General features: G+C 40.7%; 1 protein-coding gene across 6 annotated transcripts in view; it reads left to right on the top strand.

Annotated features, from left to right (window-relative positions):
• Nucleotides 1-15,970, top strand: part of LOC126428319 (uncharacterized) — a 52,229-nt gene extending 36,259 nt beyond the window's left edge. For 5 of the 6 annotated variants that reach the window (XM_050090254.1, XM_050090256.1, XM_050090253.1 and 2 more), the window contains 2 exons: nucleotides 8,261-8,419; nucleotides 15,335-15,970. In XM_050090254.1, the coding sequence (XP_049946211.1) occupies nucleotides 8,261-8,419; nucleotides 15,335-15,487 (312 nt within the window). In that variant the 3' untranslated portion in view covers nucleotides 15,488-15,970. The remainder of the gene's footprint in view (nucleotides 1-8,260; nucleotides 8,420-15,334) is intronic. The other variant, XM_050090257.1, reaches the window with a different exon arrangement.
• The last annotated feature ends 10,536 nt before the right edge of the window (nucleotides 15,971-26,506 follow it).

Here is a 26,506-nt window from a genome sequence, read left to right as displayed (position 1 = left end):
GAGTGGAAAGTCGGGAACGGCACTGTGAAGTGTCGGGGTTCTCCGTACGTCGTCTCGACTCTAGCTATCGTCTGCAGGCGAAATATTTTGTATCGCCGACACGCACAAATTTTTTCCTCTTGAAGGAGGGTCAGCTGAATCGGTCACCGGGGTGAGAGGGACTCACCTGCGGTGAGGACGACAGGAGGCAAAGTCGAATTGGGGACGGGGCCACGTCGGAGAGAGTAGGTCAAAAATATGGCATTGTTTTTTGTGTAGGAGCAGCCATCTCAAAACTATCTGATAACACAGTTGGACGCATAAGATCTGCCTGCTCGTGGACAACCACTAGCTGGTACTCTACAGGGAGCAGAGAGCCTGCAGCTGCTGTGGCACTAGCGGGACATTCGCACCCTCGTACCTGGTACTTCTTTACCCAAACTCCCTGGCTCTCCAGCCCATCCTGGCATTCTATTGGACCTAAACTGTGTTAAGAATCCCTCCTGTTCTGATCCGTGTAACTAAATGGCCTATCCACTTCACATTTCATAGTCCTAGTTGCAGGTTGTTATTGTAGTGGCTTCTGGGAACAATAATAATTTGATTTTCAATATTTCATACAATTATTGACCAAATTTAAAGCACCGACACAGTCCATTTGCCGCTAAGTGTGATACGTTGGAGGTTTAACGTAATAAAGCAAATATTTAGGTTATATGTCTGAACCACAGTAAAGTGGGAATTTGGGACTGATCCTGTTCACTCCAGCATGGGGAATGAAAGAGTTGCCAAAAAATGGAGAATTATTCTCCTCCTCGTATTCTACGGTGTACATTCGGTCTATCACCTGCTATGACCGCGGACGGAACCGCACATAGTGGTGGAAGAGCATTATGCCCTCGGCTGGAGGAGCAGGCGGGCACATCCGTAGGGTAGCAGGGTCGGTGGACGAGAGAGCGATTCGCTGTCGTGCCGGTCGGCACGTGCTCCCCACGTGACCGATCTCTGCCATCCCATTTGTTGACGGAACGTTCTGAAAGCACGACTTGCTCAGTGTGCGTAGCTCAGCAGAGCTGAGAATGGGATCCATTCCCACTGCTGCTGAGCTTCTTATATAACCATCGTGCCACTGAGGCGTAGTGGTAGTCATGAGAAAAGCATAGCAAAAGTTGAAAAAGAAAATAGTGCTCCTTTTTACCCTTAACACCACTTTGGGCTGCAAAATCCAATATTGGGTGATGAAAGCACTGTGTGACTTCCAACAAGCTTTATACATAATTTCAAACCTCTTTTTAGCTTTTTCTCACTTAAATATTTGATGTCAAATGTTTAACACATTAACTCGTTTTTTGCCAGGGAGTAACTGTTGAAATCATAACCAAATTTCCTTTAACAAATGGGAATTTTATTCACTTTAATAGTGCCTAAAAGCATTTTTTAAAAGAAATAGATTTAAAATTATTATCAGAAGGCACCCTCTAAATATCAAAGTTTCAATTTATTCAGAGGCAGAAAGAAACAAGTTTTGACTGTATGAGCTTTCGGGCAGAGAACTTTGCCGCTCCCTTTTGACACGGCCGTAGTTATGACCACTCGCAACAGCCTCTGAAAGACTACACTGGTGCAAATCTGCAACACACCAGATAACTTTAAACTAAGAGTTTTAACAATTTACACAAGCACACAAACTATGCACCCCCCTGTAGGAGGGGTGAAAATGGTACAAAACACTAACAATTAAAATATTAACCTTGCACTGAAGGTGCAACTTGATTTTAACTTCTAAGAAAGGTCTTACAGCGAAAGGGTGGCAACTTTATATACTAAAATGATCATTTAAATAAAAGCCCATGAAATGCAATCTTATATAAAATTCTACAAGGTTGGCCAAACAATAGTTAAGAGCTCTACAGTACACAGATACCGCCTCTCAAGATCATAGGCAATAATATCAGAGTTCCCAAAGATCAAAACATGTTTCAGGTACTAGCCAATTACACTCCAAGCAATAAATTCGTTAACACACCAAATCCGATAAACGTGACAGAGGCAGCAACTAACGTGTGGTAGATTGATAGGGAGATCACCGAACAACCCAAACCGCAGGTTGCTCTAACCCTCCCCTACTCCAAAAGGGAAAAACGGACCACCCAATTTATAAACACCCACCTTCCCGCGGGTGGGCAAACGGAGAAGAATGGTGGGACGACCCCAAAGCAAAAGACTGGTGACCTCACCAAGAAAACAAGTAGAATTTAACAAGAGTAAATCAAACAACATATCACCAATCACTTAACTTCTAATAAATTGCGATTTCTCAAGAAGACCTGGCCCAGCACCCCCAAATCGCTCACCCGAACCGTCCGCTGCCAGCCGCTTCAACGGACGCAGGAAGGCGCGCCGATCTCCCGTCTCACGGCGTCGCAGCTCGCACCGGCCAGACCGATGTCGTGGGTTGACTCCTGTTGCTCTCGTGTCGACCGCGAAGTCACTACCCCTCGCTATATGCCGCGGCCCACTGGACTCACGTGGCGACCTCACGTGCGCCGACGCTCAAGGCGGACAAATCATCTCGTGTCTCAGTGCGCGACCGACCGACCGATCGATCCGACCGCCAATGAGCATTGCCTGAGCAGACTGGTGGCCTAACGCGCAGACTCAGATGCAGGAACTAAGCCCCGACCAGGCGACCACTTTCTGAGTTCTCTTACTGGTGTAGTGGAAAGACTCTCTTTTTGCCTGCTTTAAAGGTTGATCCAAATGACAGACAGACACTAACTGCCTAACAAATGCGGGCAAGAGACAGACTAGCAAGCTGGGGACGAGAGACTGAGCCAGACTGACCGACTGGCGAGCTCGTAGCGCCCCTTAAATGCACGTGAACGGGCAACCTTTCCCCTTTCCCACCGGAGGGAGACACCAAAGCTGCAATTGCCACAGCGGCACCACCGCCAGAAACGGAGGACGACTACTTCACACTACACACTGCGGCGCGCTCTTCCAAGCAGCAATTTTTACCTTGGCTCAGCCAGCTTACCCGTCACTGTACTGGCTCTGACTTCCTCCTGTCTGTCAACTGCCTCTCTCCCTGTCCCCACCCGTCTTGTCGACCGGGGTCCGACCTGCCCCTCTCTCCCGACTTTCGACGAGCGATCCTTCCTCCCTTTCTGAGGAAGGTATTAAGTTTTGAAAGCTTTTTCACTTTAATGTATGCGTATTGGCTGTACTAGAAATTGCACGTCGTCGGTGGCCGACTAGTCTGTCACTTAGTAACTCTACGAAGTACTGCCAGACACAGCAGGCACTTGCAGTTCATGTTCACTTCCACACTGTAGTGGGTAATAAGGGAAAAATCTAAACACTTTGTGTGAGCCGAGGACTGCAGCTGCCAGTTTTTCTTTTCGACTCCTGTGCTCTGCCCGAAACTAATCTCGAGGAGACTGTAGACTTAGGCCAGATTCTTCTAATGCTTATAGCTCACTTTCCTATGCGCACGCTTCACTGCAGTAGGTTTATAAAACTTGGTTAGTGTACCTGTCTGTATTTCTGCTTCCTTACTATTTCCGTATTTGACTGAAACTTTCCATTTCACACTTAAGCTACACAAAAAACCTCAAAACACACTATACTGTATTTATATTAGTTGTAAAGAAATAGCTTAAAAAGTAAAGCTGTTGTCAGTCCGAAGATTGGTTTGGACATCGGAGCACTTTACTAAGCACTGTCCTATCATTTGAGGTATGCAGTCACCCTCCTCCGAACTTTGAACTGGCTTACTCGGCCATTTATAGGGGATCCTACAGTTTGAACTGTGGTGCGACTCGGCAGCCATTGCCGGGGTTGAAAAACGAGAAATGTGACAGGTACAAACACGAGTAACGAGACCTCTGGACCTGTAATCTGGCACTTCACCACTGAGCCAATGAGCTGCACAAGAAGTGTTTATGTTTTGCAAATGAGAAAACTTTGAAAGTCATTGCTTTTTCTCATACAGAAGTTTTCGTATTGTTCCCGATTGTGACGAGTTATTTCATCTGCAAAGGTGATAATTAATGTACATGTATCGTATGCAACTGTCCAAACTTGCAGGTATTTGTCAAAATAGTTAAACCAATTTTTCTATATTAGAAATAAGTAGCTTTAGTTTGTAGTTATATTAGAGTACTTGAGATATAAATAGAAGACAGTAGTTGTTAAAGTAAATCTTTGTTGTAACCTCGTGTTAATTTTTTGTACTGCTACAATATTTTGTACCTTCTAATTCTCTCACCATTTCCTTTAATAATTCAATCCAGTAAAAAATAAATGCAGCTTGCACATTAGGGAGTAGGTTGTGTGAAGTATCAGAAATTTTGTGTTCCGATTCTGTGTTGTTGCTGAGTAAATGATGAAGGTCATTTAAAAGAAAAAAATTCTGTCTACCAATCTAACTGAAAATGATAAGAAGTTTCAGCCTTACATTAAATTGGCCAGTGGATCAACTAGAGACAGGCATAGAAATGACTGCTGACAGAGATTAGAGCAAAATATTAAATTTCTCTTTGTAGAACTATTTCACTGAGGTTCCTTGCTTAAATTGTCACACAAATGTCAAAAGCATAGAGACGTTGCAATACTAGAAACTAGTAGCAAAATGCAGGAAGATCTGCAAACAATGTTTATTACAGGGATTGGCAGTTGACCCTCAACATAAACATATGTAACACATTATCCATAAATAAACAGAAAGATCCATTATTTTAAGATTACACAATCACAGAACAATTTGTGGTAGTAGTTGTATCCATTAGGTACCTGGAAGTATGCATACATTCCAATTTAAAGTTGAATGACTACATAGAACTAATGCCAGGCAAGGCAGATGGCAGAGTGAGGTTCTTTGGAAAAATCCTCAGTAAGTGTAGTCCGCCCTCAAAGCAAACAGTGTACAAAACTCTCATTTGAACAATACTTGTACACTTGTAATCAGTTTGGAACCAGTACGAGATACAGTTGACAGAGGAAATAGAGTAGACCCAAATGAGAGAAGTGCATTTCATTTCAGCTTCATTTAGAGAGAGAGAGAGAGCTGCATCACAATATGGTTTACTGTTAAAAATGTGAGTTTGTGTATTTCAGCAATGTTCAAACAATATACCTCGACAAAAGTCATGGCGTACCTCTTAATATCATGTTGGACCCCCTTTTGCCCAGTGTAGTGCAGTTACTTGGCACGGCATGAACTCAAGTCGTCGGAAGTTCCCTGCAGAAATACTGAGCAATGTTGTCCGTCATCCACAATTGCAAAAGTGTTGCCGGTACAGAATTTGTGCACGAACTGACCTCTCAGACGTCCCACAAATGTTCGACGGAATTCGTGTTTGGCGATCTGGTGGTCAAATCATTTGCTCGAAACGTACAGAATACTCTTCAAAACAGTTGCGAACAATTGTGGCCTGGTGACAGGTTGTTTTGTCATCCCTAAAATTTCTGTTGTTGTTTGGGAATGTGAAGTCCACAAATGGCTGCATACGGTCTCAAAGTAGCCGAACATAAGTGTTTCTGGTGAATGATCATTTCAAATAAAATAGAGGACCCAGCCCACTCGGTGTAAACACTGCCCACACCATTACGGAACAGTCACCAGTTCGCTCGGTGCCTCGTTTACGAGGTGGGTCCTCGGCTCTGTGGGGTCTGTGTCGTGCTCGAACCCTACCGTCAGCTCTTACCGACTGAAATAGGGACTCGTTTGACCGGGCCACGGTTTTCCAATCGTCTAGGGCTCGACCGATACGGTCGAGAGTCCAGGAGAGGCGCTGGAGGCGACGTTGTGCCATCAGCGGAGGCACTCCGTCGGTCGTCTGCTGCCACGACCCGTTAATGCCAAATTTTACCACACTGTCCTAGCAGATAAGTTCGTCGTACATCCCGTGCCGATTTCTGCAGTTATTTTGTGCAGTGTCGCTCGTATCTTAACACTGACAACTTTGCAGACCGCTGCTCTGTCGTTAAATGAATTGTCTGTGGAGAGAGGTAGTACCTGAATTTGGTATTCTTGGCACGGTCTTGACACTGTGCACCTCAGAATTTTGAATTTCAGTTTCCAAAATGTAGTTTCCCGTGCATCTGGCTCCAATTACCATTCGACAATGTACGAAAAGATAGATTGCTACTAACCGTAAAGAAGACACCGTAAAGAAGTTGCGAACAGGCATAATTAAAAGACAGTGTAAGTTTTCAGCCACAGCCTTCATCAGCAAAAGGACACACCATTCGTAAACATGAGTGAGCACACATCATTCGCACGTGCCCACCAACTCCGGTATGTCGGGCCAGAATATAATTATTACGTGGGATGCGAGCAGCAATGTAGAGGGGTCGGGAAGGAGAAGAAACGGTAGTGTACGGGTGGGGAGAGAGACGAATATTGTCCGGCGTTGCGTGCAGGGTCCAGAATGCCGACAAACGCAGCGTCAGGAGGTTGTGGGGGAGGGAGGTAGGGAAAGCGGGAGCGAAAAGGGAGAGGAGCGGGCAAAGCTGGGTGGAAGCGTTAGCAGAGAGAGGACAAATAAACAGTGTCAGAGTCTCATTTAACAGCTCTTCTGCAATCGTTGCACAGCTTTTTATGTCGCTACGACTACCGACCAGCTGTCCACCGGGTGGGATGAACGGCCGCCACCGAATTGGCCGAGAGCAAAGCAGATCACCCTGTGGCACATCACGCAGCTGAACGTAACGTGTGTGATTTCAAATGGCTGCTTCACTACTCGAACCGTGTGGTTCCCTCACTCCGTCACCAGCTTTTCTGAACTGTGCAGTCGGGACATATCCTTACGACACATTCTCTGCTTCTGTACTTATTCTGGCCTCGAGGTATGATAACGTACTGTTCCCACACCCTCCAGCTGACAGTTTCCACCTCCTCTGTTCTATCGTCTCCTCCTCATTCTCGTTTCCCACCCTGTTTGTTTGCTCTCTCTCTCTACCAGTGCACCTGCCCATTTTTCCCCCACTCCTCTCCTTTTTCGCTCCTTTATTCCCCCTCTCCTTGTCCCACAACCTCCTGACACTGTGCTTGTTGGCATTCTAGACCCTGCACACTCCATCAGACAGCATTTCTCTCTACCCCACCTGTACACTACTGTCCCCTTCCTCGCTCCTTACGTACCACGTGATAGCTGCATACGAGCCCGAGGTGCTGGAGTTGGCAGTCGTGCGCACGAGGTGTGGTTGCTTGTGTGTACGAATAGTGTATATTTCTCTTTCGCTAAGGAAGGCTGTTTCCAAAAGCTTCATTTAAGTGTCTTTTAATTATGCCTGTCAGCAACTTAAATATCTTCTTTAAGATATATAGCAATTTATATTTTTCTATCTTGTCGATATTCTTACACGGAGTTTCCATCGTTCGATTCCATCTTCCGTTACACATTCAAAGTCTTTTAATTCCCGTCGTGCGGCCGTAAGCACATTCGAAATCTGTTCTCACGAATGCCCTTCTACGTGCCGTATACGATACTACTGCTGTCTGTGTATGTGCGTATCACTGCCTGTGATTTCTGTCACCTCAGTGTAATGCTTTTTGCTACATATGTTACTCGGAAGACCACAAAGGTAAAATTATAGAAAGTGGTCCTCGCACGGAGGCTTACGAACAGTCGTTCTTCGTGTGGACTGTAGGGAATAGTAAAACTCTGGGTAAGATGGGATGTGCTTTTAGGTCTCTTGCCAATTGGGAAAAACATTTGTTCCTGGAATATGTAGTATTTCTAGTGTGGAGCTGAGAACTGTTCACAGAGCCATACATTTTATTAAAATACCATCTGTCGAGTGTTTCAATTTGCAGTGACTCGATGAGCATCACCAGCTCACTGGCAGGCACGAATCTCGTGACCTCGCAATCTCTGCTCTGCGTTATCTCCTCTGCGATCTCAGTCGTACTGCCCGCTCGGTCGTCACGGTGGTACACTCGGCACATTCCGTTCCGTACGGTGGCTTGCCGAGTATAGATGCGGAAGCGGGTTTCAGAGTTGTAAAACGCACAGAGACGGGGACGGTAGCTCTGTGGTAAAATGGCAGACTGAGGATATCTGTAAGTTCGGATTACTGTAGGATTTTTTATTGTTCACTTGTTGCTCTTTTCATCTCCGGTAATGTGAACATAAAAAATGTCGAACCTCACCGTAGTTCAGAGTCCCCCCGTAACGGGCCGTGCCTCACAGAGCGGTAGGTCGCACGACCAGAGCTCCCGGCCGGCGACTCTTTACGTCGAGATGTACCGACTGACGAGGCGAATTCTCTGCAGGATGGCGAAACTGAGAAACTACTGCGGAGCTCGAGAGCCTGGCACCGACAGGTGGCAGGGCTGCGGTCCTTTCTGGAAAGCGTCCTGTCCGACGAGGCGGGAGGAGGACGTGTGGATCTGCCCGACTGTCCCGAAATGGAGGAGCCTTCGGTTAGGCAGGTGAGTATAAGACGAATAAATTTTGGTGGCAATAAGGCGGTAGGGAGAGGGAGGGGGGATATTGTGGGTAACTTTGGCAGGTTTAGACCCTAGTTTACTCGGTTGTATTACGAATTTCTTTGTTTGTGAGAGTGTTTCAAAATATGAGATAATGAGTCCTTCTTGAGAAAAGGTTTATTTGAGAAATCTAGAAGTTGCACACGGCTAATGAGACACAGTTAAGCCTCAGGTTTCCCCAGTGAACCGATCTGGCGTAACTGGCACGAATAAAAGCGGGATCCCGGTCGAGGAGCCACCTGACGACAGCTTCACGAGTGTCGGCATCCGTCCCGAAGTGGTGAGCGAGTAGATGCTTCTCTAAACAGTCGGAGATGGCAATTGCTGGGATGCGGGCCTGGGATGCACAGTGTGTGTTCCGATGCAGATTGCCAAAAGTGCCGAACCGAATCACCTGTATCGGAGGTCGTACGCGGTTAAGTATTGTTACGGGACCGCGTGACACCGGTAAAAGTAATCTCGGTCATTCCTTTAGTAGCTTACTGCAGCTTTTTCAGTGTCTGTAGCATTTGTGGATTCTACACGCGTGAGCAAATCTACCGGTAGTATGATCCAGATGTTACAGTATCTTGCCATTTTGAACATCTTGCTTAGGAAGGTGGAGAGTCTCTGTAACACTGATGTTTTCTGTGTCTCTCGTATCGGGCACCTCAGTTTTATTCCCTGTGGTAATGCGCTGTAGGAACAGAACTCCCTCCACCTGGAACCGCATTTCTCATCAGATAGTTACTGTCGTATCCAGTCAGAACACATCTGCTGTAGTCCAGTGTGTTATGTGTAAATCCCACTACACAGCCAGTGGAGACGTGAGGTTTTGTGTGATCCGCCTGCCACAAATGCTACAGTAGACCCAGATTGAGTCCTCGACATTGCACACGATATTGCCTGAGGTGAAACATCTCACCCACCCTTACTTTTGCTTGTCTTATGTTCTTTATTAAAATCGTGGCCCCAAAGCCACATCCATTTTTGACATTTTACTCACACTGTAAACTTCAGTTAGTTTTCAAGGAATTGCAGTTTCTCACATCCGTATTGAAGTGCACTGGTAAAGCTACCTCTTTGGTGTTCAAAAACTTTGGTCGTCTGTTCTATCTAGCCTGGAAATTAATTTTTTGGAGCTTTCGTTACTTTACTTATTGAACCACCTTGTATTTGTTTATCCCTGAGAAATCATAAACATTACATTAATTGTTACTGGATATTTAAGGGAAACTTAAGAATTTGATAAATGGAAGTGCTTTAACCCAAAACGGAGTAGTAGTTTGCTAATGTTTTTATATGCCCAGGCACAGCTAGTCTAACAGACATTTGAGATTTAATTATGACGACAGGTATTTGGTCTGACGTGAGGTACTGGAATACGAGTGCACTGATGTAAATGTGGCACGTGACAGTAATGTAACTAGTCTGGCTGCATCCGTCTTAGCTGATCTCAGTTCGGTCAAATAGTGGGATGTCGGAGATGTAACAAACGCGAGCGTTCGGTCATTTCTCACCATTTGCAGATCTGTGCTCGTGCCGTGTCAGACATCGCAACAGTAGAGGTACGAATAATTGCACGAGTCTAAATATCACATGCTGTGGACTGGTGTTTCAAAGCATAAAGGCAAGTGGACGTCTTTGAGCATGTGGTGACAATATTTTCTGCCCAGTTGAGAAGCCGTCCAAAACTACACTAGTTGGTGACGATTTTCTGATATGGTATTGGAATATGTTTGAGAAGAATAAGGGGTAAATTTTTTTATGGAATTTAGGGCTTGATGTCATTTACCACCAATGATTCATCACAAATGATATTTATAGGACAGCTAAGTTCTTATGGTAGATTAGGAAGTGACATGCCAGGATAACCTTTGAGGGCACAGCCTGTTGTGTATGTAAACAATTCATAGTCTGAGAGAGTGATGATGGGATACGTTGCTGCATTCACTCTTTACAACAGTCCATGTAATTGTTCTTGTTTACTTACCTGTATTAAGTAACTAAGATCTTAGAATAAGATTTAAAGAAATTGATGAAAGTCAGTTAATGTACTAGGATGGGTTATTGTTCTTACTATCTCAGATACTATCATTGTCGGAGAGCTGCAAATACTTGGCACAACGAATGAAGATTTCTGCTGGCAGTTGTATTTATATCTGTAGGTAAACAATATTTTCTAGTGTGAAGTATGTAGTTGAAACGTGCATCTAGGTTCAAACGACCTTTGTAACTTATCCGATGGGAACATTTTAATAAGTGAAGTGCAGAGATAATCCTTAGAATGTGCTTTTTTAATGACTGATTTTATTTTTGGTCATAATTACCATAGAATTGGATACAGTTCTGCCAATAATGGAAGTTTCCTGAAGCCAGCACAGAAGTCAGTGCTGTTCTGGCAGCTGGCCTCGCACCGTTCTGGAGACCTCACTGGCTGTGAAGTTTTGCCCCGCAGGTCGTCTTCCGTTACCGGCATAACACGGAAGTCGGATGCCACCGAGTGAGAGCTGTGCAAAGGAACAGTGTTTGGTGATGACCTTCAGTCTCTGAAGCTATGCTGTGGTGCCATTTGAAGTGCACGGTCTGACATTCTTGTGCTGCCAAGAAACATTTCCCTTTCCCTTTTGCACTCTGGTCAGTTGTCACACTGTAGTTCACAGCTTTGTGATGTGCCGCTCGACGCTCGAGGAAATTGGCAGGGGTAAGACCGTTCGTGTCGTGAGACACTGATACCGAGACTTTTCCGGCCGGATATTACCTCGAGTTTCTTTTCGTGGCACAAGCCTACGTATCGACATTCCACGGATTGACGTTTTATCTTCAGTTTGTATAGGTGTACTAGTGTTCCGTCTCTAGTCGTAACTGAAGGCAGAAAGGCATCACCTCCATTCGTTTTATGTGAGAAGACATCCCGCTAACTTCAGAGATTGTGCACTTTTATTTCCGGTACCGTTCGCAGATCATCTTACGATAGAGCAAAGCGGCAGTGTGACCTCCGTATCGTAGTGAAATGCCAGTTACACTCACAGTTTTTCACAGAGAGCTACAAATGTAGTCCCGAATGGGTCTGTCGACATTTTGCTCGCACGATTCAGTGGTTGCATCATTGAATGTCAAACTCCCGTCTGTCACACGAGACGGACATTCCTACCTTGCCGTATTCAAACTTACTGCGAGGACGACAGTGTCTTCACGTCGATGCAGTTTCCACAGACAGCCCCAAACAAATTTTGTCGGGCTCGACACTTCTGCTGTCAAGAATTTGGTGACGGCACGCCACTCGAATCGCATCGACTGACTGACCGTCCGTGTAGGGTTCGATTCTATTTTAATGACTGCCCTGCCAACTAACATATCATATCCGTGACACTCTCTCTCCTATTATGCGAAAATACAAAACGAGGTACCCTTCTGTGAACTTTCTCGATGTCCCTCGCCGGTCCTATTTTGTAAAGATCCCACACTGTACAAGAAATAATCCTGTAGAGGACACAGTTGTAATGTAGGCAGTCTTATAGGAATGTTCTAAGTGTTTTATCAGCAAAACAGTTTTCAGTTTGCCTTCTCCACAATATCTTCTATGCGAAGAGTGCAATTCGTGTTTACAGTAATTGTAATCCCTAAGTATTTAATAGAATCAGCAACCTTTAATTTTGTATTATTTTTTGTGTAACTGAAATTTAACATTCTTTTTAGTACAATTTCGGGTGATGTCTTATACTTACCACCAACTTTCAACATGTATTTTGTCCAACACATCGAGGGTAGATTGACATCGTCACCAACTGTAATTGTACGAGTCGTCTACTCATTCTAAATGACTCAAATTTTCCTTGAGCCCGTTGACAACATTGTTATCTGAATCGGGGTTCATTAAAGGAATCAATTATTAATTTATTATGGTTTGTCAAGTACTAACTCTCACCAACTACTACTTCAAATTCACTGAAAGAGAAATTACTTTTACCTGCAGCGACAAACGTGCCACCACTCGCCACTCACAAAATTTAGTCTATCCATTCTAAACACCATTAGCTCCTTGTTAAAATCTTCAGCTGAACTTATCTGCAGCTGTTGCCAGCTTTTGGTACTTACAACTATTTCAGTTCCAGTGTTTTCTATTATCACATGTAGCTCTGGTTCTTTCCCAAGGCAGCTGCAACAATACAAGTATAATCCTGTTGTTTCCTAGACCTACCCTCAACCTGTGTTTGTAACTTACACCGTTTGAGACTGAAGCTGTGTTTGTTCTTTGCCGAGACCCCTAACTTAAATAATGACCAGTTGACACCGCACATCCGCCACTACCCGGGTAGCTGCCTCTTGTGTGTAAGGGATGCACAATCTGTTAGCAGATCCCGACACCTCTGCTCTCTGTGCTGCATTTTTGCAGCCTTGGTACTTGCAGCACTGTCTATCCCTCAACTCGGCTCCATACACGGTCTGCAGTCGGCCCTGTCAACGGTGCTACAGATGGCAAGCTTCACCTTCATCGTGCAAGCAATACTACTTGTGTATATCACAAAAGTACATTATTTTCTTAATATTGATGGGACTGTCGGCTTGCTTGCTTCCCTACTTCACGATACCTAAACTGTTGCACAACATTATACAAAAATTGTCATACAGAGATTTTTTCATTCCTGTTCCTGATGAAGATTGGCTGACTTCTGGGAGTGTTTAGTCTTATTGGGCTTACGTTTTTCCTTTTCTTCGTTTTGTGATGTTTTTAAAATTGCATTAATCCAACACAGGGTGTATCCACTCCGGGAAAAACCCAGGAATTTTTTTTACCCCGGAGAAAACCTGGAAAAACTTGGGAATTTTGTAGAATTCCGGGAATTTTTCATTGTTTTAGTCTTTAGTTACTTTTTCATTTTTACTGGTAAGAACTGATAAACAGCAGAATGTGAAATACTTTAGGACAAAGACTATGAAATACTTGATTACAGGAAATTGTTTCACACTAGCACGATGTCACAAGTGTTTACATGAAGTTTGTTTTGAGCAGTTGCCAGCAGGCTCGTGCACATGCACAGCTGAGTTGCAAACAAGCAGTGCCTTCTCCCACTCATGGCTACTTGAAGGGGGCTGCAGCAGTAGCAAGAAGCAGTCATGCTACACAGAAAAATTTTTCTGGCGCACCCAAGCTGCCAGTTCCGCGCGCGCACAGAGCAGTCTGGATTTAGTGGGGACGGGGATAGTTACCCGTGTTTACATTTAGTGATTTTGCTGTTTCCTGATGTCCTATTTCCTCTTCATTTACAGTTCACGTGTCAAATGAAAACAAAATGGATTTCTGTAGCCTGGAGCTGTCAAGTAGATTAAAATACATACACATAATAATTGAAAGCTAAAATATGTTGTTAGTTTTTCTGATTTTCTTTTATTTCCACATTTTTTCTGATTTTCTTTTATTTCCACATTTTTTCTGATTTTCTTTTATTTCCACATTTTTGGCAGTCGAGCATTAATTGCCTTGTACAACAATGACGTTACTTGTCGGTTTGCTAAGTAAATGTGGCATTTATTAATCTTTTCCACAGGTGCAGTTAATTTATGAGAAACAAAGTATTTCATTCCACACTATTGGCCAGTTTCAACTGTTCACTGAATTACAAGTGCACATTTTCATCTTCTGGCACGTATGGCATTATGCCATAATTAAGAATCAAATGTGAGACAATACAGTACTGGTACTGAAAGAAAATTTGCATCCCGAAAAGTGCACTGAAAAGCTTAATATCAGGTTTGGGCCTACTTCAATGTGAATCTGGATATATGAATGTGTCCTTTAAGCCAAATTATGTATTTTAGTGTGGTTTATCAAATTCCTATGCTCTTTTTTTATGATGTCATGTAAGATCTCTTAATGATCAATGTGTACAAACATATGGGCTTTCTAAGTCATCGTAGCTACCTACGCGCAGTAATGCGCTCCCTGGCAGCTGCTGAAACAAACCCCTGTCTAGGAGGTCGTGGGAAAATATTGTGAATGCATTATTTTCAAAGAAATTTTCTTTTACGCGAGATGAACTATGTTATATGTAAGAATGTGCAATGGATTTCTTATATCACAGAGTGTTTGACTCTCATTTAAAGCTTAAAACATTCAGGACCAGTTACTCAGAATAATTTTGAGCCCAGAAGACCAGACATTAATGTCTTGTTTAAAATTTTACTGGCACATTTTTGTGATGTATCTTAAAGTGTAAGACACACAAAAAAGACCAATATTATATGTGAAAGCTTAGCTACACTAAGTACATTAATTCAAACCATTAACTTTTCCTATTTGTGCATCCACACTACATAAGTGATGTTGCTATTGGCTGACTACATCACGTGTGCTATACTGTATCTGCTGTGATTGGCTTACAATAGCTCATGGCAATTCTGTTTTAGTGCTTCGGAAACAAACTTGCTGTGTTTGGTGGAATTTGAATTTATACTTTTGTGATGGGAAAATATGCAACGTACATGCTGCTGCACGTCAAAGATCTTTCCAAAACACACATTCCCCCCTCCCCTTGCTGAGTTTTGTTTTCTAAAGTGCCAGGAAGTTCTCGCTGGTGTATAAAACCTTGGAAAAAGTGTATTTTCACCTTGGAAGAAGTGTATTTTGATGTGGGGGTGGGAGTGCATTTTTATCCAGGAAAATTCCAGGCATTTTCTTTCTTTCTTTCTTTCTTTCTTTCTTCTTTTTTTTTTTTTTCCAGAGTATACACCCTGTAATATTTCGTGATAACTTTTGTATTTGTGCCATTGTCAACGTATGTCTAGTGCTTTACCACATTGCTTTTGTTTGATATTTTATTTTCTGTATTTACAATTATAATGTAGTGTGATATGTGATAAGTCATTTAATGCTTTCAGATGTTGGCTCCAATTGGACATATTGCAGAGAAAAGAGAAGAACTGAAAGTTCATGAGAAATACCCCGATGCCTTCTTACCAGATCACGTCCTGGCATCACTGGATAAGTGTGTGCGAATGCTGTCCAATAAGACAAATGATCAGCAATGCTAGATCTTTTGTGGAGCTGCATAGATCTTTTATAACGTGAGTGGTTAGATATGTATGTGTGCTACATATGGAAAGTTATTACACGAGATTGATATCTTGCATAACTACTCTCCGAATTTAGCAGCTGTATCCAGCCGATCGTGCAGTGAAAGATCTACGCAGCTCGACAAAACATTCGTCGTGCATTTCTCCACGTTTTTTAAAATAAGAGCAAAAAACCTCTGTTATGGTTATTTATCATATGTATATTGCTTTATGATCTCCAAAGAGAATGTTAACTTTTAAAAGTGAATTATGGAGTTTCTCTGTTGCTGCCAGTTAACAGCATAAAATCTAAACAAAAAAAAAGCCTTACCCGAGAAACTGAGATAAAATGTGGCCATGCTCTGTTTTTTGTTTAGCCATATGTTTTGTGCGTGTGCATGTCTTTGCTACTTTATTGATTTGGTATTTATTTGATCAGTAAAGGTGACTTTTGCATAAGGAGGTTTGCTTTGTCTTTCCTCTTTGTCTGGCATGTCTCCCTCCTCCTGAAAACAAAGCCCTGACCTTTCACATAAGTTGACAGAACATCACGAAAGAGTTATTACGGCCTTCACGCAAACTAAAAAGGTGTGTAAATACGGAGGATCATTTTGAAAGCGGGTTTGTGGCGTAGCAAAGTATGTCTTTCCTTAATATTTTTAACAATGGAAGAAATTAGGAAGAGGGTTTTGTGTGATTGAGAACTGTGATAGGTTCTTCTTTTAATACAAGAGTAAATGGATACAGGAGTGACAGAGGGCTTTGAGTACGTTACAGAATGTCACAACTGTTTAAGAAATAATAGTGACTGTCATTTTGAAAGTGAACTCTGATCTGGGAAATGGAGAAGCGTAGTCAGATATTAAAAAGCTCTGAAGAGGGTCCCACCAGAAGTTACTCGACAGGTTTGGAGGCCGACCTGGTAGCCGTCACGAAAGTGAGTGTGTACCAGTTTTGAACCCTCGACAAGCGGCCAGTGTAACACAGTGTTAAATGCTACAGCCACAAAGTTAAGTGCTTGAGGAAGGTACTTTGCCTGTAGACTCAAAGAAACACACCTCAAACGCTTGCGAGGAATGTTAGTCTGAGTGTGTTGCAGGTGAGAAGAATTGTAAATGATAAATGGGACATTCTGAACTGAAACAAAAATTAGTTACACTAGTATTTTGAGGACTGCTCAATGCATCTAATTTCCAGTAACCACAATGACTATCTTTGTAAAAAGTTCTTCTTATTAGCAGGAGAACCAGATTAAATAGCTGTTAAACAAATATGAGATTGTGTACATCTGTAAAGTTGTGGTTTCTTAAATGTATGTTGATTGAGTGTAGTGCAGCATGTCAAGATCTTTATTAGTAAATGCAGTGCCGATGTGAAGTGTCATTGTGAGGTGGGTGGATTATCTGCATTCTAAGAGATGGTGAGCCATTTATTAAAAATTAAATTAGCTTCTTGCTGATGTAGTCACTAGCAGTTAGTTTAGCATTTGTCTTTACAGAGAAATGGAGGTGGTTTCAACATTTTCAAAAATATTTAAAAGATTTATACTTTCACTACTGCGATCCGAGACAGCTCTGTCGTAACTAATCCTGCGAGCCACTAGTGTCAGAGGTTAATTCTGTGCTACCGACTCCTCTCCCCTTCCCTGCCTCCCTCCACTTAATTTCAGTTAAGTTGAGGATTTTGTGCCTCTTATTTCTCCTTTCATGGTTGATGGGTCACACACTATACCAACAGATATCAGGAAGGTACTCTCATTTTTCTTTATATGTCCTTCCCTTACTGATTGAAGCATCAAATCAATTCATCTTTCCTAGAATGAAACTTACCTTTATTCAGCATCTCTTCCATTTCTCTGTGTGTTATGTTATTCTAGTTAGCAGTTTATAAATTTGACATGTCAGAGTGATCATTCAGTGCTGTTGTGTAAATATGTTTGACCTTTGGTAGTGTAATGATACTGTTTCAATGGAAATGTATGATTTTCATCTTATCTTATGACATGCACGATGAAATGGGAGTACAAATACATAATTGTAATATGAATTTTTTGACCCACCACATTTGAAAAGGAAACAAAATGTGTTGTGGTGAAACATAGAGCACAGTCAAGAAAGAGTAATTAAACTGTTAAAACTATTAACAGGTTAGTGCCCAGCTGATGACAGTGGTTATTCCAGCCCCCTCGATACACTCCACCGTAATAGGATTGACAGTTTGCTGGTGCATGCTACAGTAATGTCGAGGTGCCCAAATGGTCTCATTTATGACGAGAATCCTCAAAGCTTCTGTGACACTTTGACTGATTGGAGTCTGCTCAGTTTGACCCAGTCCTCACACTGGTGGGTATATTTCTCTTCATATGAGGTTCTGCAAACATATTCAACTAGATGCACTATTGCTATAATGAGTTGCAGTTGTTCTGGCAGTGTGTTTCTGCTTCCCGATAGATGTTCGCCTAGACGTGGTAATTAGGTTCAAATGAAAGTGTGCGACATGAAGTAACTTGGGTGTTTTGGGAATTATTTTGTATTGACTGATTTTTGAAGGACATCTGGAGTTGGATTGCTGATCTGTTATGAATGTGGAAACAGGAGACTTCAGTTTTGGTGGCACTAAGCAATAAATGCCATTCTTATTTGAAGCTGCAAAATCATTGGTTGAAGGTGTGATAATGTTTGACAAAACATTTATTTGACATGTCTATATCAGCAGCATAGCAATTTTTTATTTACGTTCATATATATAATCATTGTTGGCATAACAGATCCGTGTATAATCCATTTTTAGTTTACATAGTATTTTTGGCCTTATAGTTTCTATAGTCATGTTACTCATTCCAACAGATTTAAGCTCAATAAAATCCCAGTACTCTCTATCAGAATCGGCCTTTATCCTTTGATCACTTTTTTTTCTACATGGTCGTCATTTTTCTATTCTATTGCAAGTCAGGAGGGCTCACTTTCATTATACGGTCTTTCAGTACACTCCTGCAAATTCTACAGTTAACAGTGTTTCTTTATCTGCACACCATACATTAACACATTTAGTATCCTCAGTTATGTCCTATCCCTTGTTTGCACTTTACTATAACCATTTGCTATAAATATCCTTGTATCTCTCTTTAAAACATTCTGAAGTTATTTGGTAACAGCAAATTCCAAACAAGCTTTACCACTGACTTCCCATGTCATTCTTTGTACACTTGCACCTTTTTCTTTCATCAGCTTGCTGGAATATTTAATTAATTATCCATGAAATTTCACCTCTACCTTTACGATAGTGTTTCAGTGCTCGCACGCATAGCCTCCACTATCTTCTCGTCAATTATATTCTGCTGCTACTTCATCCATAAAATAGATACCGTACATCCTCTCATTTTTTCTAAAATGTGCCCTTTCCTTTATCCTTTTAATTGTTACTTACATCTATGTACAATGAAATATCAGTACACAGACACGTGCTTACCTCAATTGTCGAGATGCTAACGACACACCTATATTTCGATCAACAGTGCTTGGTTTCAAAAAAATATGATCAGCTTCATTTTAGAAATCATTAGTTATGGGTGGATGTTTACAAAACACAAAATGTTTAAATAAAAATAGTATATATAATTTATTAAACATTTTATTTACAAAACATTGTTTAACCAGTTTCCTTAGTTACAGGATAGATGAGTATAAAGTCTTTTTTTAGTTTTTAAACTCTGGTAATGTCATAATCAAACATAAAAATATATATATATTTTATCCATGGTTCTTACACATTCTTTTTTAAAGGAAGCTGACTGAATGGGACAATTTAGTTTGTATGAAAGGATGTTGTTCCCTAACAGATATAAGTTTCTTCCAACTGCATTTCTGCCACAAAGGTTTCCAGCTGCCCTGAGCTGAAACACTAACTAGAGTAACCTGAGCAGATACACAATATTTACATGTACCATACGTAATATTAACTAAAACTATAACTACACACACACACACACACACACACACACACACACACACACACACACACACACACAAATCAAAACACAAAATTCTAATCTCTGACCCTGAAGATGTCAAAACACCATTAAAGTCAGAAGCATTTGTGCCAGTTGCATACCAGTTCCAAGGGGTACCACTGAATGTTTCAACACAACCTACAAATGGATACATAATTCATAGAAAATATTATTGACTAAGAGATTCATTTACTCACGTCAGCTGTACAGAAGGGGAGTACCATTCCATTCAGGAATGTCTACAATCAAAATAATGATAATAATAGTGTGTGCAGAGAGAATCCATTTCACAAGATCCATACGGTAATGTAGCCAGTAAGCCACATTCTATCTGCTTTTCGTAGATTTTTGGTAATTAGCATCTTCTGTCTTTGTCATCAGTGCCAGAAATAGTGCTACACAACTGCTGAGTCCAGCATATCCCAATTGCTTCATTTCTGGTGCTATCCATAAATGGGAAAAAGATGGTCTGAAATGATGGAATAAATTCAAACACAATTTTAGAAATCCAGATGGTGCAAGTTAACAACCAGAAAGACTGCTAGCCCCTAAAACGTACTGTGATAGATAATGTAACATACCACAAGTAATTGCATTGGAACACAGTTGTGAAATCAGCTTTGTGTACCATTTTTTCAGTCTGCTTCCATTGTGGTAGAAATGAGTCCAACCAGTCCGGGAAAGGATACTGCATAGTTTTCATTTTTGTACACATTTGCAGAAAACTATTGATTTAAATTTTTGAACAAGTCGTTACTTTTAAGGTACAGCCATTATTCTATTGTGATACTTCACTTTCTCTTTCTATAACAGCATGCACAGTTGACATTTCAAACATCCTGCTGCATGTTTATTATGTTTAAAAGACGTGTCTGTTGATGACTATTGGGATGATAGTTTTGCCACATTAGGTCATTCCACAGTTGCTAATTTGTGTGCAAATGTTCAGATTTCGAAGCGGCCAAGCTTGAAAGTTTATTTATCTGGCATAATTTTATTTTCCTGTTTTAAGATAATTTCAAAGAATCCATGGTTTTATCACACACAACTTAACTAAACTGAAGAAAATCTTTAAAGTTAGTAATACAGAAAGCACACAAGGAAGCAAGCTTGTAAAATACAAGTAAATGAAAAATTAATACTTTCAGACCATTGTATTGTGTATTTAAACCATCCAGACAGTGCCAACATTTTAATTTACTTGCTAAAATATTACAAGACTACCTGCACCATAACTCTCATATTAATAGGAGTTGAAACTGCAAAAACTACACCCTGGAATTTCTATTTGCTGAAACACATTGATTTCTACTCACATGTCATGTACAAGCAGCAGCAATTCTGCAGTTACAAGCGACATTATTTAGATGGTTATAAATTACCACAGATTTTTGTAGTAACAAAAAAGTAGTGGCTCTATTTGTTAAGAGACATTGCAGAGTCGAGTTGTTGTGATCTTAACAGAGTGACCATGAAGACTTTGAAAATGTTCCAGATTAATTTATATTGGCAACTGTGAAATGGAATTTCAAGCAAAAATTGCACTTTACTAATACATGTTCTCTCATTAAGTTTCTTTCTGCGTTGTTGTTATAGTGGGGGAGGGGGCCTTTGTACATATTACACCAAACAAATTGCAGACTGACGGTTTGGAGTTAAAACAGAATTTATTATGGCTTTACATGGGATGAAAACTTGAGTAGTGGTGACAAACGGGTGAGGAAATGTCCACTGAATCATAAACTTCCCGTTTAATTCTTTGATGAAATATTTTTTAGTTTCTGGTAGTGTGAGTAACGTTTGGTGTGCATTGTTGTAATTGAGTCTGCCAGTTCTCTGTAGTGCAAAGATTTTATAGATGGCACAGTTTGCCAAGTTTATAAATAGTTACTACAAGTACTACAAATAACCCTATTGATCAGTCAATCACGAATAAAAAAACTTGTACGTAGTGTGAAGGACAGTCAAACAATTTAAAATCAGAGATGGTGAAATAGTATATTTTGAACTGAGTGAAAATCCTAATCCACAGCAGCTGTTTATTGTGTTTTCACTCTATGACACCCAGTTTTATATCCTGGAGGTATGTCTTCAGGCCTTATAAAACTAATACTTTATGTGTCAGGAGTTCTAAGGTGCAAGTGTGAATAAAAACATCTCACACCCCAGTAAAACCTCAGATGAAACAGCAGATGGGCATCTGATCCAAACCATGCATGATCAGTAAGACATCCCCAAAACACTGTCAAAAGAAGAGCATGGACAGCACATGACAGTCCATGTATACTAGGACGACATCATCGTTAAAATCTGCGAGAGACACAGAATTAAGACACACAATCCTTGGGAGTCGTCAACATACTATAATATATTGATAAGCATCAAATAGAACTACACGTTACAGCACTAGCCACACATTGGCTACTGCTGTAACATGTAGTTTGGTTTGACACCTGCCAATACATTTTAGTATGTTGACGACTTTTTCTGATGTCTTACTGATCATGCATGGTTCGGATTGGATGACCATCTGCTGTTTCATCCAAGGTTTTACCAAGGAGTAACATGTTTTTATGTGCACATGCATCTTGTGATTGGTGGAACATGACGCATAAGTTTTATGAGACCTGAAGATATAACAGGGTATGAAACTGGTTGTCATACAGTGAAAACACAATAAACAGGTATTGTGGCTTTGGACTTTCACTCAGTTAAATATAGACTTTTTTTACCATCTCTGATTTTAAATTGTTTGATTGTCCTTCACATTAACAGTTGTCTCATAATGTTACATTGTCAAAAATGCACAGAGTATCAGAAATTGTAAATTTTGCTTGGATGTCAATCCCACGAAAGTTACGAGCGACACAGTTCACAGAGCTAGTCTTTGGTAAGCAACTAGTTTATTTTTTTGCCTTCAGACAACACAAAATTTTTTATTACTTTTTTCCTCCATAATGGCTTCACGTTACATAAGTAAAAGATAAACAAAGAGAAAAGTGTTAAATTCTAAGTACCCAACAATGTGGGCTGTTCTCACACAAAGTGAAATTTTTGTGATCTGCAGTGCCATTTCTGTAAGCATTGAGGAGCTGAGCTATTGACATGGCAATTTTGGAAACAACTTCATTAAATGCAGAATGTGTTTACAAAGATAGTTTTTATGTGACTGGAAGAATGAAAATTAAGCAGTGGAACCATTCACTCTGAAGTTTAGCAATGATACGGGGAGAGTGAGAAAACAGAGTGGAAAAAAAAAGCTTTAAGGGTAATTTACTGCATAGCACTGCTGCTGTTATTTTTACATAACAAAATTGAGGAAATCTGGTCATTTCATTGATAAAATTCTGTAAAATGAATTAAAAGCTAATGAAAATAATATAGTGTCTGCATTTTTCGTTTCTATGTCATTCAAATTTTTTGCAGCACAAAAAGAAGTGCACACACACACCTGAAAAATGGAATGACCTGTTATTAAATGAGGATGTTTCCACAGTTCAAACCACAAATTTTGAAGAGGAAATTAAATACTGACAACAGAACGAAAATTGTCCAGAAACTTCTAAGGAAAAAATATGATGGTTCAAAATATGTACAAGCCGAAACTAACATTAAGTTTTTGTTCACAATATTTGATGACTGACGTAGCCATTTTTCGTGAGGCAGAATAAGATAAATTAGGGTTTGATGTAACATTGACAATGTCATTAGAGATGGTTTGTTGATTTGATAGTCATAGGCCAGGCAGTAAGAACACAGATATGACCAAAGCCCACACCACCTGATGAACACAGCTACATTTCTCAACAAAATGTACAAAGACTCTGAATGACCAAACCTCATGGACACCCCAAAAATGATAGCGGAAAGGACCCAAGAAATTAAATCACAAACAGAATTTCACAACTACTACAGTATTACAGCCATATCAAAAGAATGAAAGTTGAGAACAGGAAATGCATTGTAGGAATAAAAAGAAATATTGAAATTTGGCAGGGTAATACAAAAAATGTACTATGACAACATTTTCCAGTATAAGGAATTCATGAGTAAGCTGTTCTGCCTTAGTGCAGAGTAGTACAACCAGTGCAACCATTAGGCTATTAATAAGAGAGAGAGAGAGAAATTGAAGAGGGTTTGGAAAGACAGAATAAAGTGTATTTCAAAACCAAAGAAAAATGGGGACCGGGATTAGTGCTGGGCAGACAGATAGGTGAAGCAGCTGTGAGACCAGCACATGGGCCTGCTGTATGTGACATCCTCTGTCTGTATCCATCTCGGTAGCGGAAGTTGATTGATGGGATGTGACAATGGCCACAGATGCTGTATGATTTGTTTTTTCTTAGTAAAAAATGGGTAGGGATATTGTAATTAGATGATGGTACTTTGGTGAGAAGTTACATTAGTGCAGTGTTCTTAAGGTTGATAGTGTAATGCATCAAAGCAAGCACAGGTAAGTGTTCAATATCTACAAAATTTTACACATCTAAATAATACTTGTAAAAGTCATATGTAGTGAGAATAATGTTTATCAGACGCTTCAGTACACAGCATTTTACTAAAAAAGACAACTAACATTTTCTATTGTGGAGGCCATAAAAGATGTTTTAATATTTGTGCAAAGTTACAAAGCTAATATATTAAACTTTTTTTAAAAAATGAGTTCCTGCTGCATTTGACATGAAAGACTGTTTCTTCTTTTCAACATAATGCATTTTCTCAATAAATAATTATAGCAACAAAAATAGACATTTCTGTGATTGTATTAGGATTCTCACAATTAGACAGTTTTTCTGTCACAAACAATATTTTGGCTCGCTGATAATGTACAAAAGTATGTCATTTTCAGAAGAATGGATTTGCATACAAGAAGTAGATGATGAAGTTTTAGGATCATTTTGATCAGTTTTCAAAACTGCACAGCAAATGCTAAAACATCATATTAAAATACAGCACCTGAACTTGACTGACGACTGACTATGTTGGTCTGTCATTTACTGTGATGTGATAATTTTCATTTTGTGTAACTAGTCAAATAATAAAACTGCAATGCATATAATGAAAGTGAGTCAGGGTGATATGTTTGGTTGTAGATCCCAGTACAAAGAAAAACTCACGATTTGCTTTATACTGTACAGACTTTGTTAAAGGAGAAATTTGTTTTCTCTCCTGTCGACCGGTAGACGGCATTATGCTGACCGGCATCCAAATGGCGTTTGATTCGTGTCATCTTCAGGTAAACAAAACAAAAATTGCACAATTTCAGATACGTGAAGACATCGACTGGCAAAGCCACTGTTAATAATTTACAGATCTATATAGTTTTAGAGCAGTAATCTAGTACCAAAAATTATCAGATAACGAACAAAACTTCTGCGCTCGAAGCATTTGTGTAATGTTTCACGTAGTTGGTGGAAGTCGTGTAAATGAGAAGGTCATTCGTGTGCTTCGATGGTGTACAGTGGAAAAACCTCTGAGAAATATATAATGCCCCCCAAAATAATCGTCACTGTCGAACTCGTCAGTTGCAATTTGTCGAATTTTATAACACAATTATTTGTGGTGTGTGGAATTGTGGCATTAATTGTAACCTGTGATTGTAATCTCAAATCGAGCTTTCTGCTGTCAAAATAGCTTCACAGGTGATACCAGAATTCTACATTCTGAACATATTTAGCAGTAGCAAAATTGAAGAATCGTACCGAATGCTAGATAATCGAAGTGCCGATATCAAAGTGAAATGGAGGAAAATTTGTCGTCTTGGAGTGGACGAGATCACTTAGTGGTTCTACTCAGAGGATCGGTAGCAGACCGATAGTGACGACGGAAGCAGGAAACGAGAACTCGGTCCGTGAAGTTACATCCTCTCTGTGTTCCTTCTTTAATCTCGAGACTCAAAGTTAACTGTGGACGTATTCGTATAAGATTTCGTGCAACGTGAAATTATGCCAGTCTTTGTGCCCGATCTACGATAATGAAGCCTGATCTCCTTAGTGGAGCCACATTAGTAACACAAGGTGCGTCCTGGCTAGACTGTTGCTGAAGAGCTGACGCCTGGCGCCGACACTGTCACTGTGCAGCTCGCCTGTGGAAAAGAGCTGCGGCTGTAATGACATTGACTGTGTAGATGAGGGTGGGTTTCCACTCGTTCAAAACTTGAACTCTCAGTTAATGTTGATAGTGCCTAACTTAAAAAGATTGACCTGACACAAGAAATTGGGTGTAGACAATTCCCCTAATTTTCATTCCCCAAGGAGTTTTGCTATTTAGGGAGTAAAATAACTGATGACGGTCGAAGTAGAGACGATATAAAATGTAGACTGGCAATGGCAAGGAAATCGTTTCTGAAGAAGAGAAATTTGTTAACATCGAGTATAGATTTAAGTGTCAGGAAGTCGTTTCTGAAAGTATTTGTATGGAGTGTAGCCATGTATAGAAGTGAAACATGGATGATAACTAGTTTGGGGAAAAAGAGAATAGAAGGTTTCGAAATGTGGTGATACAGAAGAATGCTGAAGATTAGATGGGTAGATCACATGACTAATGAGGAGGTATTGAATAGGATTGGGGAGAAGAGGAGTTTGTGGCACAACTTGACCAGAAGAAGGGATCAGTTGGTAGGACATGTTTTGAGGCATCAAGGGATCACAAATTTAGCATTGGAGGGCAGCATGGAGGGTAAAAATCGTAGAGGGAGACCAAGAGATGAATACACTAAGCAGATTCAGAAGGATGTAGGTTGCAGTAGGTACTGGGAGGCGAAGAAGCTTGCACATGATAGAGTAGCATGGAGAGCTGCATCAAACCAGTCTCAGGACTGAAGACCACAACAACAACAACAACAACAACTACTTAGTAGTGAGCAATCATAGTCCACTTGGGAGGAGACAGTTAACTAGGTTAACTATGATTTATAGTGTCTCATAGCAAAGTTCCCATGCTTCAAATTCTGTGGGAAGACTTCCATAAGACTTTTGAGCAAGTAGGCC

This window comes from Schistocerca serialis, chromosome 12, assembly GCF_023864345.2.
Source record: "Schistocerca serialis cubense isolate TAMUIC-IGC-003099 chromosome 12, iqSchSeri2.2, whole genome shotgun sequence".
NCBI classification, from domain to species: Eukaryota; Metazoa; Arthropoda; class Insecta; order Orthoptera; family Acrididae; genus Schistocerca; species Schistocerca serialis.
This window is presented reverse-complemented; position numbering and strand designations above follow the sequence as displayed.